The 14,798-nt window shown below is 43.6% G+C and overlaps 1 protein-coding gene across 2 annotated transcripts in view; it reads right to left on the bottom strand.

Moving 5' to 3' along the window:
• Nucleotides 1-14,798, bottom strand: part of actn1 (actinin, alpha 1) — a 120,402-nt gene that overhangs the window by 55,491 nt on the left and 50,113 nt on the right. The window contains exons 6-7 of one of the 2 annotated variants that reach the window (XM_043698110.1): nt 13,537-13,618; nt 7,509-7,594 (exon numbers count right to left, since the gene is read on the bottom strand). In XM_043698110.1, the coding sequence (XP_043554045.1) occupies nt 7,509-7,594; nt 13,537-13,618 (168 nt within the window). Of the gene's footprint in view, nt 1-7,508; nt 7,595-7,811; nt 7,898-13,536; nt 13,619-14,798 lie in introns of both variants that reach the window. The other variant, XM_043698111.1, reaches the window with a different exon arrangement.

Genomic DNA, 14,798 nt, shown 5'->3' with positions numbered 1-14,798 from the left:
CACTGGCCTGGTCTGTGACTCACTCCTTTACTTGTCTGGTTTGGGAGACAATCCCGCACTGGCCTGGTCTGGATCTCACTCCCGCACTGGCCTGTTCTGTGACTCACCCCCACACAGGCCTGTTCTGGGACTCAGTCCCACACTGGCCTTATCTGGGACTGAATCCCGCCCTGGCCTGGTCTGGAACTCACACCCGCATTGGCCTTGTCTGGGACACGCTCCCGCACTGGACTGGTCTGGGACTCACTCGTTCACTGCCTGCTCTGGGACTCACTCCCGCATTGGCCTGGTCTGGGACACACTCCTGCACTGGCCTGGACTGGGACTCACTCCTGCACTGACCTGGTCTGGGACACACTCCTGCACTGGCCTGGACAGGGACTCACCGCTTCACTGGCCTGCTCTGGGACTCACTCCCGCACTGGCCTGGTCTGGGAATCACTCCTGCACTGGCCTGGAATGGGAAACATTCCTGCACTGGCCGGGTCTGGGACACACTCCTGCACTGGCCTGGTCTGGGACTCATTCCCGCCCAAGCCTGATCTGGGACTCACTCCTGCACTGGCCTTGTCTGAGACACACTCCCGCACTGGACTGGTCTGGGACTCACTCCCGCACTGGCCTGGCCTGGTATGGGACACACTCCTGCGTTGGCCTGCTCTGGGACACACTCGCGCACTGTCTTGGTCTGGGACTCACTCCAGCACTGGCCTGGTCTGGGACACACTGCCACACTGGCCTGGTCTGGGACTCACTCCTCATGGCCTGGTCTGGGACTCACTCCCGCACTGGTCTGGTATGGGACTCACTCACGCACTGGCCTGGTCTGCGACTCACTCCCGCACTGGCCTGGTCTGGAACTCACTCCCGCCCTGGTCTGGTATGGGACTCACTCACGCACTGGTCTGGTCTGGGACACACTCTCGCACTGGCCTGGTATGGTACCCACTCCCGACTGGCCTGGTCTGGGACTCACTCACGCCCTGGCCTTGTCTGGGGCACAATTACGCACTGGCCTGATCTGGGACTCACTTCCGCACTGGTCTTGTCTGGGACTCACTCCAGCACTGGCTTGGTCTGGGACACACTCCCACACTGGCCTTGTCTGGGACTCACTCCCGCACTGGGCTGGCCTGGGAAACGCTCCCGCACTGGCCTGATCTGGGAGTCACTCCTGCACTGGCCTGGTCTGGGACACACTACCCCACTGGCCTGGTCTGCGACTCACTCCTGCACTGGACAGGTCTGGAACTCAGTCCCGCACTGGCCTGGTCTGCGACTCACTCCTGCATTGGCCTGGTCTGGGACTCACTTCCGCATTGGCCTGGTCTGGGAATTACTCCCGCACTGGCCGGGTCTGGGACACAGTACTGCACTGGGACTCACTCACGCCCTGGCCTGGTCTGGGACACAATCACCCACTGGCCTGATCTGGGACTTACTCCCGCACTGGCCTGGTCTGGTACTCACTCCCGCACTGGCCTGCTCTGGGACTCACTCCCGCATTGGCCTGGTCTGGAACTCACTCCTTCACTGGCCTGTGTTGTCTCGAGGGATTAAGGGCTACGGGGAGAACGCTGGTAAGTGGAGCTGAAATGCGCATCAGCCATGATTGAATGGCGGAGTGGACTCGATGGGCCGAATGGCCTTACTTCCACTCCTATGTCTTATGGCCTTATGGTCTTATTTCCTCTTCTCTAATGTGAACAGTTTTAAAAATATCAATATTTATTTCCCAGAGTTCCCTAGCCTCCATTTCAATCTCAACAGGAAAAACCTATGCTAAATATTCATTTAGTATCTCTCCCATCCACTGAGGTTCAACACACAAGTTGATCTTTAAGGGACCCTGCCTTCTCTCTCGTTGCTCTTAATGTTCTTGTAGAATCTCCTTGGATTATCTGCCAACTTTCACTTTTGGTTTGGTTGCTCAGCAACCAAATAGCAATCTGCAGCAGAGTCTGGGAAATGCTAATATTAGCTGCACAGTGTAATGAAGCAGCATTTCCAGCTGTATTAGCCCACTCGTGAGCTGATTGTTGTATGTAATCAATATTCTGCCCCTGTAGAGCACCACCTCCAAATATGAAAATGGGAATGAAGCAGCAATGGTTCTTTGCTCAGACTCTCCAGATAGCTCAGTACTGGAATTAACCCTGATCCAGATTTCTCCATTTCAGTCTCCAAGTGAGGCAACCACAAAGATCAAACTGGTGACCTTTCCATCTCCTTGCAGCCTTTTATAATCCATTAACCTAATGGTAATGGTGGCCATTCATGGGCAGGGGGATTGTCGAAGTCAGCTGGGTTCACAAAACAAATCTGGCTTCACTCTCCCCTAAAGTCTCAATAACCACTCCTCTAAACTCAGGAGATATTTTCTGTGAGATGTTTTGAACTCCTGCGCAAGTTATCTTGCGAATGTCAAGCGAGGTCAAGCCAGCTTTGGTCTTTTTTGAACTATGTCCCCATCTGCAGTGAGAGGGCCTGAGCTTCCATGCGCTCAAACCCATTCCATATCCCGCAAAATGGAAGCTGTCATCTCATTAGGGAGGGCTCAAACTGAACCCCTCCTCCCAGGGTACTTGGTCACAGTGTCAGAAACATTCGCTGCAAAGTCACATTCTATTCCACCAGCTTGGAAAAAAGTAGAATTATCCAGTTTCTTTCCCTCACCAGTTCAACTCCCATTGGCTTTTTTGTAATCGAGAGCATTGCCAGTAAATTGTGAAGCCAAGTTGACAACGTAAAATAAGTTATCTGAATTGTAGAGGGGTTGGGCAGGTATAGCTCTAACATCAAAACAAAAATTGCTGGAGAAACTCAGCAGGTCTTGCAGCATCTATGCGGGGGAGAGAAACAGGATCAGCGTTTCAAGTCCAGTGACCCTTCTTCAGAATGGAATCACAATGGACGCAAATTGTTAAACGCCTTTCTCTCTCCACAGCTGCTACCATTTTTCATTTTCATGTTTCATTTTCATTTCAGACTTCCATCATCCGCAGTATAATGCTGTTAATTTCAGGTTCAGCTCTTGCTCTGCAGACAAACATAGAAGTTTGGATGATGAGGCCCAATTTGAAAGAGTAAAGCATTATGGCAGTGAGACTGGAACCTGAAACACAATGGGCTCAAACAGTTGCATGGGAATTTGCAACAGGAGCTGGAACAGACATTCCAACAGACACAGCAGTTCAGACTGCCGTTGCAATCTCTACTGAGACAAAGAAATGTAGACAATGGAAACATGGGCATAGAAACAAACAGAAGCCAACAAAAGGCCCACTGAAGGGAACAAAGGGTTCTGTATCTGGAGGTAGGCAAGTGGTGCCACGATGCTTCAGAGGGAACTGCACACTTAAGCAGAGTTCTCAATCTCTACTGTTGCAGCTGTGCCCAGTGCAAACCAAGCACTTTCCTGCAGGAAGGAAAGACCTTCTTTTAGTGAGGCAATGATCCTTTCTCACATGCACGAGAACCTGCTGAGGCAAGTGTAGCAGAGTTGTGTGACACAAGAGGCACAAAGAAGGGAAATCCATTTCGATAAAAACACTAATGGGTTAAATGCAAGAAAACGAATAAGCGTTAAAAAGAAATTGAGAGATACACACAGGAAATAAAAGTGAAGATTTACGTAGTCTAATAAGAAGCATTTACCTTAATTAACTACATCTATTCTGAACTGATCAGAAGGATACAAAAAAAACTGAATGAAATTCCTGTACTTGTTTCAAAGTTCGACTAGTTGGCACCAGCATATAATGGTGAACCTGGTATCATTAATTAAACCAGGCGCATAATCTGCTCCCAATCTTGAAAGTCTACAGGCTTTTATTTGAAGGAAGCAAAAGCTTTTGGAAGCGGTGTTGCTAAATTATTTTATTCAAAGTGGAAGTGACATTAGATTTCCAGGTCCATCTATAGTTTGAGAGTAATAATTGTAATAATTAGCATAAATGCTATTCTCTACAATATCTAACAAGTTTGGAAAAATAATTGGAGTAGTAGGCTTTTGAATTTGGGGTTTTGAATTGAAACAAGTGTCCTAATCAGCCAACGAATTGGGTCTTAATGACTCATTAATTTCTACACGGCCCCATATTCAGTTAACACTCAACTGCCAACACTGACGTTCCTGGTCTACGTACTTCAACAAAAATATTTGAAGGCCAGCTGCAAATTTGTTTAACTCCCATAAACCAGTTAAACGCAGAGAGAAAAAAAATTAAAATGGAGAGATGCTGTGGATTGAGTGACTCATTGTGTATACTGAGCATGGGCTGTTCCTGCCACTGGTGTTTACCAACTGAGTTTCAAACCAAATCAGAAAAGCTCAAAATGACAACACGTCTACAAAAATTAAACATTGCATAGAAACATTTACGCAGAAAGTCACCCAGCAAACACTGCCAATTTAGATGGCATTTATAGTAGGAGGGCAAATGAAAGGTAGTTTGCTGTTTGCTCAAGGCAATTTAAAACCAATATTTACTTCCCAAGTAATTTTTTCTCAAAAGGTGAACAAATAAACTTGGTTGTTATCCTAGGCTACCGTGTCTGTCTGTGCATGGTGCAAAACCTAATTTGGATGAATCAATGTTTTCAGTTTTTGTAGGGAGGCAACATCCTCAAATTGTCTGCAGCATTTTCCTTTTACACTCTGTACTGCATCCTCAGCCACTTAGCTCAAGAATTGGGGGAATGGTTACATGCATTTGGGAAATGCTGCAAGTAGGACTAAGGTAGGCACTCACCTTCAGAAGATTGGAAACCTCTCAATGTACATTGTGGACTGAGAAATACTTGGCAGTACAAAAGATTTTGTATAACAATGAGGATGCACAAGCTGTTAGTCCAGTTTGGCTGAGGTAGTGTCTGTTTGAGAATCCATTTCCAATATTAAATAACATTATTTGGCATGCCTGTGGATCTGAAGAAAAACCATTGCCACTGTCTCACTTTGGGCAAACTGCTGTATTAGTTAGCATACAGGGGCACTTTCAGACATGTACAAAACAGTGGTAGATATGTAGGATACCAAAAGGAGAAAAGATGCAAGACCAGTAGAAAACTTCATGCAATATCTAAAAGGGTGAATTTCTATGAACATACAGACACACACAGCAGAACCAATTCAGTATTAGAGGCAAGTGCAAAAGGAAAGCCTCTGGCCAAGACCAGGGCCTATACCTGCACGGTATTAAGGACAGGATGACAGAAGAAGGAAGCAGTTCATGAGACATTTTCCTCAGGCTCGTAACACTAATATGAAAATGGAAAATAAGCAATGAGAAGAGCATTCAGAGAGAGAAGTAGAACATCCACATTTACATTTTCACAAACTCAGCAAACTGCAGGAAATCCTTCACATACAGGCAGTGCTTAGTTTCTACAGTACAGACAGAGATGACATGGCATTTATGGACAAATATCCGATCAACTGACCTTGGGAACATCATGTTCAATAAGTAAACCACAGGAGAATAAAATTTCATAAATGACCTGGCACTTGGACCACACACACACATACACTCTCTCCCTCTCTCTCTAGAGATATATTTATAAATTAGAATAAATCTTCCTCCATCAAAAGCCAACAGATGGGTCACATACTTACATTATTTCCCAAATGATGAGCACCCAATCTCCGCTAAGCAATAATACACATTTAGGACTGTCCAATCCAACCAGTTGGGAGAAAAATATAAAAATAAAAGGCAGAATTGGCTTTGTTACAGCCTCCTGCTGGATTGATTATAAACTGGGTCAACTTTCCATGCTCCCCCGCTAGGGAAGCAATAAAAACGTGGAACAGAATTAATTCCAAAGACTAGCAAAGAGCTAAACGATAACCTTTTTGTGGTATAATCATTAAACCAAAGTAGTCACATAAGGTTTTAATATGACTTTTCCATTGTATTCCCACTTTATAGCAGAAAGAATCCATAGTAAAAGCTTCATAAAAATGATTCCATGCATCAGTTTTAATAAGTATACACAATGTCATGAATTGGGCACCACTTGCAGGAATTGTTTTCCATTCACAGTTACAAGTATCTGATGTTGAACCATAATTACAATGCTCTGCATGGCCCTTATGACCCAGACCCCATATAGACTATCACATTTACAATCTGCTTCTGCCCTAGAAAACAAATAAATTACAAAAGCTACAATCGTACAGGACATTTATCACAAATCAGGAGTACCAAAAAAAACTTGCGTTAAGCATTAACATAATGGAGGAATTAATTAAGCATTCAATGCATAACAATTAGCTGAACATGAGATTGAGGACCAGCCAAGCCAAAGAGTGAAGCAAAAGATATAACAAAGGGAAGTGGATATAGTCTATGAAAGAGAAGGACACCAGTCTCAAGAATGAAGCCAAGAAATTGGAAGTAGAAATTTCTAGTTTAACAAAGACATTATTGGGTTGGAAACTAATCTGTGGCTGGCTTACTGTGGACCCTCCAATATTAAGTTCTGGGTTGATGTACTGTATATAACTGGATCAAAGGAAATTGTTATGATTAGAACCATGAGAAATGAGGAGAAAAATAGTTTTGTGCCAGGAACTGACAATAGTCACTGATGAACATCAAACTTTGTAATTAGTTTTTCTCCCATTTGAAGCAGGAGCCTTAAACAAGCCAACTATGACAGTTTCGTGTCAGACAATCAAACTTTGATACGAGTTTGCTTGGCTTTAGATTGAGTCCTCCAGGATGAACAATGCAAAAGAGCAGGTACTGGGAGAGAAACAGGGAGGAAAGAGGTTACCTCACAAAATGAAACCATTCATGTTGAGGTGGGGGTTAGGGGATGAGAATGCAGGTGGGAGGGAAGCCCAGCAGCCAGCTATAACCATTTAGACTGACAGTAGCCTGGACCAGAACAATGAAAGAGGGACTGAAAACTGAAAAGAATACGGGTGGTTAACGCAGATACAGTCTAAATTTGGGATTGTGTTTTGAAAGATACTAGTTCAGTACCAAAATATTGCTCTCCAAAAAGTCACCATTCTGAAAATAAGATAAAGAATGCAGACTAGTGACAGCCCAGCACTCTACTTTGTTAGAAGAGGAACATAAATGATTGAGAAATTTAATAAACACCACATCAATCACATGTACCAGAGTCCAATCTTAAAAGTAATCCTGAGCAAAGATCGAGGAAGTCATCACCAGACAAGGATGTAGTCCCCCTTTCATTCTTCAATTTGTGGGAAAGCCACAAGGAGAATTTGACTGGCTAACTGATGAGATTTACTTGTATTTCTCTGATGAGAACAAAGATGCAGGGTGACTGTGGAAGAACTTTTGGAACGAATGAATGGGCATGTTCAAAACCTAATCTAGCTCTTCTTTAGATTCAAAAAAATGTTTAGCTGGACCACTGTAAGCCAGACTGAAAACAAAAAAGGATGATGTTAAATCTATCAAAACCAGAGTTAGAAAATCTAAATCAAAGGGGAATTCTACAGAGGGGTGAGGTAGGTTTCTCACCTTCTGTGCACCTGAGAACGCATGGTAGTAACATGAAACATAGGTCATTACAGCCTTTTCATCCGGCCTAAGCGTGCTTATAAGATCTGTGCAAGGAAGACAAGAAAAGATTAGGAAAGAGAAAGGTGAGCCAAGGTACAATCAGTGAAGAACCATACTGTTCCAATCATGCAACACAGGAGATCATATCAAGAGTGGAAAGTTCAGCACGGGGAAAAACACATACCAGCTGCAGAACAGAAAAAAAAATGTATAGTTAGCCAGAGAAGCAATTGTTGCCAGAAATATGGATTCCTGGGATACCTTTTGGGCTCCTGAAAAGGCATGGTAGAAGCTAGAGACATAAGTCATGATTGCCTTCTCGTCTGGACGTGCTGTACCAACAATGTCTGTCAGGAAACACAGGAAAGGATTTATTTTTGCAAAAGTAAATTAATGCAACATATTCATCTACTGAGAATCTTGAGAGAAAACATTTAGAAACAGTTCTATTGCACAAGAAAGATGAGAATTAGTAGTACCCATGAGGACCTGGGGTAAGAGACTCGTAGTGACTTTTGCATCAAAAAGCTGGAGGCAATCCATGCAGAGTGGAATCCAGGTCTTATAATCCGGAGAATTTTAATTCATCCAATAATGATATGGCAGATTCAACTAAGGCCCGTTGCTGTTCTTAACAATTGGCTTTTATTTCAAACAGGTTAGCAATATGAAATAGTACTGTCAATGAATCCAGTGAATAGAAACAGAAGGCACATTAAAAACTGTTATAAAAGATAGCAATATAACATGACCAATGAATGTCAATCATTTCAACAACTTGTGAATTAGCCAGGACAGTGACAGGTTGAAGCGTCTTTTTTTTTTAAACAAATGCTCCCGTTTCATTTGCTGAACTACAGTTATTATGCACCACGATAATGAGAGAAAAGAAAGCAGAAGGTTTTGTATTAGGTAATACATTCACATTTAACTGTAGGACGTGCAGTGTAACACAACAAAACATGAAAGGATATATTACCTCTGCAATTTGAGTTTTGCACATGAAGGATATAGCAGGATGCTGCTGGGCCCCACCCAAAGTAACATGATCAGGTTTCTCTGCATTAACAGTAAAGTTAGCATTCCTTTCTCTCAATGGTGCACCAGATCATTGTGGGCAAAAATTGGAAAGCTGTTTTCCCCCTTCCAATTACTGTACCAAGAGTGCCTGCCAATGATTTGTGCTGAGAAAGTGGCACTGAACAATCCAAGGCATTAATCATATCAGTCAACAAAATAAACAGCGCCACAAATGCTGGAGGCATTTGATGCCCTTATCAAAAGGAAGCTCTGCCCCAGGGGAAAAAAAATGCCTTTTCACTAATTAGTGTTAACAGTGAGAAAACACAATTTCACACACCAGGCAGGTTAACAGGCATCATCCATAACAAAACAAGTAAACTTTATAATAGTTTAGCTGTAAATTCAAGTACAAGTGAGTGTGGTGGATTTTTAAAAGTAATTTGGTGCTATACAATTGCTTTCACAATGTAAGTGAAGATAGCTCTGACATGCATTCAGCAATGTCAGTAATACAATGAAGAATTTGTCCAATACGACATTGAAATTGAATGGCATGTAATTACTCCAGTAGGCAATTTACATGGCTTGGCCCATTGTATCGATGTACCTTCAACGTATAATTAAATTCTAAGAACACCCAAGCCATTCAACACAGACTCTGAATTAAACATTTTTTTAAAACATTGGGAGAGACAGATACTCGTAATCAGATTTATCAGAGCTCAGCTTGGAAGAACTGCAGTCATCAGCATACTTTGGGTCTACTAAATGCAGATTGCTATCTGTGAATCCTGGTTAGACAGTTACCTCTCCTCCAGTCCCACAAACCTGCAAAGATAGCTGTGCTCCTTTGTTCTTACATTTTCAACATCACTGATTTTAATCATTTTTCTATTGATGGTCTTCAGTTGTCTAAATCCTAAATTCGCTTGAATACCCTGCCCTCTGTCTGATAACCTTACCTCCCCCCGACAAGACACTCCATAAAACCTCTCTCTTTCACCAGACATTTGATCATCTGAACTGATGTGGCACACAGTCATGTTTTGTTTAGTAATGCTTCTGTGTAGCACCTTAGGAAGTTAAAGGCACTAAATCAATGCACCAGTTGTGACTGGTGTACGAAAACAGTTTTATGAAAGAGGAGAGTTGACATGTGACCGCAAGAGATAATGTTGAATTTCTTTTCCTCCCTACATTGCAGTAACGTGGGATTATTGAAGATTGAGCTCAGTAATGTGAAAATATAGGGAAGTTAACTGCAGAAAACACTCACAAGTGCCTGGGAAATGGTGCGATTCTCCCCACAATGTGGCATAAAAACGTTTACACTTATTAAAAGTGTATATACTAATGATCCAATTTAGTAACTATCACAACATTTAGGATTTGTGCAAGGTAAATCATACTAGCTGTACCAAATGGTGGAATAATTTGAAATTTACAGAGAGTAACAACTCTCAGTTACCAAAGAACCGGTTACCTGATACAAAATCTACTCTTCTACCAGCACACACATCCTGATTCAATCAAGAAATCTTATCATCAGCTAATTTCAATTCTGCCTCACTCTCTTAACTCTTAAAGTACCCTTTCCAACTTGTAAAACCTTCTAGATTACTCCAACTCGAAGTTTCTTTTGGGATATACAGAAATTGGACATTAAAGATTTTAAAGTAAACTGAATCAGTTGGCCTGACCACATTTGCAAAGAGAGAAAGCGCGAAACAGAGTTAATGTTTCAGATCTGTGACTTTCCATCAGAAAGAGTCGCAATGAGAAGTCACAGTCTTGACTCGTTATCTCTGGGCTGGATTTCTGATGAAGAACTCAGGCCTGAAACGATGACCCTCCTGCTCCTCGGATGCTGTTTGACCTGCTGTGCTTTTCCAGCGCCACACTTTTCGACTCGGACACTCCAACATCTGCATCCCTGACTGTCTCCTGGATTTGTTAGTCAAGGGAGGCATGAAGCACTTGGGATGAGGGATGCAGAACGGGAAGTGAGTGATGCGTTTGCTCCTGCTGATGCAAATTAACAGTATAAAGAGGGGTTGCATTCATACCTAATCAGGTGTCATGGGACAGAGGGGCTACAGCGTTGACAGAGGCTGATCACAGTTACGCTGATCACAGAGGTAACTGATCACAGGTGGGCGGCACGGTGGCAGTGGGCGGCACGGTGGCACAGTGGTTAGCACTGTTGCCTCGCAGCGCCAGAGACCCGGGTTCATTTCCCGCCTCAGGTAACCGACTGTGTGGAGTTGCACGTTCTCCCCGTGTCTGCGTGGGTTTCCTCCGGGTGCTCCGGTTTCCTCCCACAGTCCAAAGATGTGCAGGGTCAGGTGAATTGGCCTTGCTAAATTGCCCATAGTGTTAGGTAAGGGGTAAATGTAGGGGTATGGGTGGGTTGCGCTTCGGCGGGTCAGTGTGGACTTGTTGGGCCGAAGGGCCTGTTTCCACACTGTAACGTAATCTAATCTAACTTAAAAGCCTCCACTTTCTGACTGTGGTCCTTATTTCTTATGGAAAGCTTTAAAAGTTAATACATTATGTAAAAAAAACCCAGAGATACTGCCAAATATGCACCAACTCAAAAATAATCACTTTGCTCAGGATGGGGGGGGGGTAGGTGGAAGGTTGTTTAGAGAAGGCAAAGTGCAACCAACTAACTTGCAGACATGAAATAATCCAACCTTTGTTTCCAGGCAGTGAGTTAGGATGAATTGGGCACTTTCAGAATGGCAACCTGGAACTATTGGAGTACCACAGGGATCAGCGCTGAGTTCACAATTATTTGCAATAGAAATTCAATGACTTAGTAGGAGAAAGTGAATGTATTAGAGCTCAAAAGTAGGTGAGAAAGTAAGTGGTGAAGATGAAACCATGACTCTGTAGAGAGGATAGAGACAGGTTAACTTAGTGGGCAGAAACCTGGCATATGGAATACAGTGTGAGGGCATGCACTTTGGCAGGGAGAATGAAGGAGCTAAGTAGAGAAAGCTAAGGATCACAGGCCTCATCCATGAGTCACAGAAAGCTAGCATCCAGGTTCAGTAGGTAATACGGAAGGAAAATCATGGAATCCCCATAGGCCATTCAGCCCATTGATCGACAACGACGCTCCAAAGAGAATCCCACCCAGACCCACCTATCTAAATTATGCCTGGAACGTTGCATTTCCAGTGCTAATCCACCTAGTCTGCACATCCCTGGACACTGTTGGCAATTTAGCATGGCCAATTCACCTAATCTGCACATCTTTGGAATGTGGGACAAAACCCTGAGCACCCAGAGGAAACACACACAGACATGGGGAGAATGTGCAAATTCCAACACACAGTTGTCCGAGAATGGAATCGGACCCGGGTCCCTGATGCTGCCAGGCAGCAGTGCTAATCACTGAGCCACCGTGCCACTCTAATGTGGGGCCTTTGTTTCAAAGGTAATGGATTATAGAAGCAGGGAGGTTTTGCAAACCTACACAAGGTGCCAGTCAGACCACAGCTAGAATACGGAGGAGAAAGCATCATTGGAGGCAGTCCAGAGAAGATTCACTATGCTGCCAACTGCTTCAGAGAGACTGTCTTATGAGGAGGGGTTGAGTAGGTTGTGCATGTACTTGTTGGAATAAAGAAGAATGACAGGCAACCTAATAAAAGCATACAACCCGAAGACTTGTCAGGGTACATGTGGAAAAGTTATTTCCCATTGCTGGACTCTAGGATCAGACAGCATAAATCTCAAAACAAGAGTTCACACATTAAGATAGAGATAAGGAGAAGCTTCTCAGAGAGGAGTGAAGCTGTGGAATTCTTTACTTTTGAGGCTGGATTGTTGTGTGTGTTCAAGGCTGAGATAGACAGATGTTTAAATCAGCATGGGAATCAAGAGTTATTGAGGAAAAGGCAGAAAGGTGGAGTTGAGGGTTACCAGTTCAGCCACTATCAGTTCTCTGCAGCCTGGGTGCCCCACCTGACTCCTAGCAAGCTTCTGGCCTATGTCCACAGCACCATCAAAGACACATACCCGTTGGTGTACATCTTCATTCTACAATGTCATCCTTCTAACTCCCTGCCTCAGTTCACCCATAACACACTACTCCACGATTCGAATCGCTGGGATTGGCTATACCCATAATCTAGAAGAAAGTGAATACTGCAGATGCTGGAGATCAGAGTCAAAAAGTGTGGTGCTGGAAAAGCACAGCAGGTCTGGCAGCATCCGAGCAGCAGGAGAGTCAATATTTTGGGCATAAGCCAAAGGGAAACGTTGACTCTCCGGGTTTTCGGATACTGCCTGGCCTGCTGTGCTTTTCCAACGCCACACTTTTTGACTCAGTACCCCATGATCTCATAATCACACTTCCATCCGTTATTCTCCAATAGCTTGGGGGCCATCCAAAAACCATGTATTTGTCCTAATTTTCACTAAATCCTATTCATCCATTACCCCATGCACTCACTGATCGTCAAGAGACCATGGCCCAATAACACAGCAAGTTTAACTTTTTCAACCTCATGTTCAGTCTCCTCCATGGCGTCATGTCTCCCCATCTCCAACCTCTTTCATCTTGATAACCCTCTACAATCACGTGGCTCCTCTGATTAAACTCACTTGTTCTTCAGTGATTTCAATTCAGCTCCACATGTCTTGGAATATGGTCTAAAGCACCACAGCACCACATGGCTGTCTTGGAGTTAATGCAGTATGAAGCTATTTATACATAAGAAACAGCATAATTTGTGAAAGAATGTAAATAAAGCCAACTTGCAGCTTCGCCGAGCTTCACACCCTCCCTCGGTTAAGACTGCAATGTTTCATTACCCTTCTTAAGTAAGTAAAACAATTTTAATTCAAAGGCATAGGTTTATGTTGTGATTATAACTAGATCAGTGCAACAAAAATCTATTCAGGTTTGGTAAATCAATAACAGTAAAATGTTAACCGTAAAACCCCTCACCTTCAGCATCCAACATTTTGGGAATGTCCAGGTACTTTTCTGCGACATCAAAGGCTGTGTTCAAGTTGGTGTAAGGGTCATCCTACGACAATAAGAAAGGCTAACATTAACAGGAGATTTCAAGACTGACATGCTCCCCTACCTTGTTTATAGTCTTCAAGTCTTCTGCTGTCACTCTTTGGCCCACTGGCCCATCTGATCAAAGTCCCATTGCACTCGGAGATGATCTTCACTGTCAACTACAAGCTCACTAACCAATCCTCCTACTTTCACATCCAAATCATTTATATAACTGATAAATAATAACATCAGGTCCACCGTTTTTAAAGTTTACATCAAACTCAGTGAAGTGAAGCATGGTAGTGTGGGTATAAAGCAAGATTCTTCAACTTCTTCAACTTAATGGTAAGCAGAATGACAGCAACTCCACTCAATCACTCTCTACAACAATGATGATCCTCAAATTGCAGAACATCCTGTTAAAACATGGAGACATGCGAGAAATGCAATAGTCTTCCCAGATTTCCTGGTTTTTTTTTTTATAGATTCCCTACAATGTGGAAACAGGCCCTTTGGCCCAACCAGTCCACACTGACCCTCTGAAGTGTAACCCACCCAGACCCATCTCCCTCCGACTAATGCACCTAACACTATCAGCAATTTAGCTTGGCCAATCCACCTGACCTGCACATCTTTGGACTGTGGGAGGAAACCGGAGCACTCTGAGGAAATCCACGAAGACACGGGGAGAATGTGCAATCTCCACACAGACAGTCGCCCGAGGCCGGAATCGAACCTGGGACCCTGGTGCTGTGAGGCAGCAGTGCTAACCACTGAGCCACCGTGCTGCCCATGGTTAACCAAATCTGAACTGAGATAGACACAGGAAAAAAGAAAATCAAATAAAATGAAAGACAAAGCAATGGGGAAAAACAAGGTGGCGGATATTTGGATAATCCCAATGTGCTGGCACAGATGTGAGGGCTGAATGGCTTCCTTCTGTGCTACATGACTCTACAATCAGAAACAAAGAAAACACTAGAAGCAATCAGAAGGTCAGGCAGCATCTCAGAAAACATTATAGATCGTTACTTATCACTACTTCCCCCGGATTGTTTTTTTATCTCCAACATTTGCAGAATTCTGTGTTTTGTTTTCTTTTATAAATACTGTCAGTAGTCAGCTACATTTCAGTTCATGAAGCCTCTGCATAGGTTTCCCTTCTAAAAAAAAAGGAATTTAAACTTTACCAATACTGTTGG

This window comes from Chiloscyllium plagiosum, chromosome 10, assembly GCF_004010195.1.
Source record: "Chiloscyllium plagiosum isolate BGI_BamShark_2017 chromosome 10, ASM401019v2, whole genome shotgun sequence".
Lineage (NCBI taxonomy): Eukaryota > Metazoa > Chordata > Chondrichthyes > Orectolobiformes > Hemiscylliidae > Chiloscyllium > Chiloscyllium plagiosum.
Note: the sequence above shows the minus strand (reverse complement) of the source record. Positions and strands in the feature narration are given on the sequence as shown.